We start from the raw sequence: 1263 nt of genomic DNA, 5'->3' as shown, positions 1-1263 counted from the left end.
ACACACACACACACACACACACACACACACAAACCTGTTGCTGCATACACCGTGAACATGTCCAGACCAGCCTTTGCACAACTGTAGCCATACATTCCAGGGATCTGTACAGATGGGAAGGGGAATGGTGGAGGGCAAAAGGACGTGATAAATACATGGATTAGAACCAGGTGTTTTACGCATCAATGGACACAATTCATATTATAATACAGTGTATATGAGGTGTGCTTCCATCATGCCTATCAGGGCCAACCCGCGCTAAAATGGATACAATATCTTAGCAAAAAGACCAAGATACTCAAAATAAATCCTCCCCACTCGGGAATAGCACTTCGGTCTCTTCTAGTTAGCATCACAAGTGGTGGCGAAACAGGAACCCCTACTTCACATGAAAATCAAATCTTTTTTTTTAAAGGAATTATCCCATAAGATTGAGTTCCAGTTGACCTTCTATAGAATACATTTCTGAAACATGTCTGAAACATGAGAAAAGGGCAAATTGAATAACTGTTAGTTGGTTAGTTTGTTTGAGAAAAGAGTAAAGAGAAGCACATCGACACAATATTGGTCATTTACTGCTTGGAACCAGATGTGGACGGTGTACCAAAGCCATATTCAGAAGTTTCATCATTTTCACTTGAAATGCCTCTGGAGAACTAAATTCTCAGCATCAAATGGTAAGATGAAATGCCAAAAACCGAAGTTCATCAACTTGCTGGTCTGGTCATGCCGTAGGCATGCCTGATTTCAAAATCCCGAAGGCAGTTTTCTACTCTGAACTGTCCTCAGGGAAACGTAAAGTTGGTCCACCAAAGAAAAGGCGTTACAAAGACACCCTGAAAATGATTCTGAAGGTGTTCAAACATAACTCCTTCGACATGGAATCTGTTAGTTGGAGAGCAGAAATAACAGAAGGCAGCAGGTCATATGAGGCTTCATGAATAAGAATTAATGGTGAAACCAAGAGAGACGGCTGACAGCTGCTCACATCCACAACAAGTGGAAGTGGAGCTTTTAAAAGTTCAAACCTTCCTCTGCTGCCAGACTTGGTATCATCGGCCACAGAAGAAGCCACATGTCATCTTAACCTTTAATTCTACGGATTTTTCTACTTCGCTTGAGAAATATCCCCTCTGGCCATCGTGTGATGTTGATGGACGAATTATTATTACTATTATTATTATTATCATTATTATTTTAGCATTATTATTATTATCGAAAATACTATTATTATTTTATTATTATTATTATTATTATTATTAT

The 1263-nt window shown here is 39.0% G+C and overlaps 1 protein-coding gene across 1 annotated transcript in view; it reads right to left on the bottom strand.

Annotated features, from left to right (window-relative positions):
• Positions 1-1263, bottom strand: part of LOC101851417 (3-oxoacyl-[acyl-carrier-protein] reductase FabG) — a gene marked incomplete in the record, with an annotated part of 19885 nt that overhangs the window by 6062 nt on the left and 12560 nt on the right. The window contains 1 exon segment of the mRNA XM_035970250.1: positions 35-104. Within this exon segment, the coding sequence (XP_035826143.1) occupies positions 35-104 (70 nt within the window).

The sequence above is a fragment of the Aplysia californica genome, unplaced genomic scaffold (genome assembly GCF_000002075.1).
Source record: "Aplysia californica isolate F4 #8 unplaced genomic scaffold, AplCal3.0 scaffold00242, whole genome shotgun sequence".
Classification (NCBI taxonomy): domain Eukaryota; kingdom Metazoa; phylum Mollusca; class Gastropoda; order Aplysiida; family Aplysiidae; genus Aplysia; species Aplysia californica.
The sequence above is the reverse complement of the archived record's forward strand: the minus strand, read 5'-3'. Positions and strand labels throughout refer to the sequence as shown.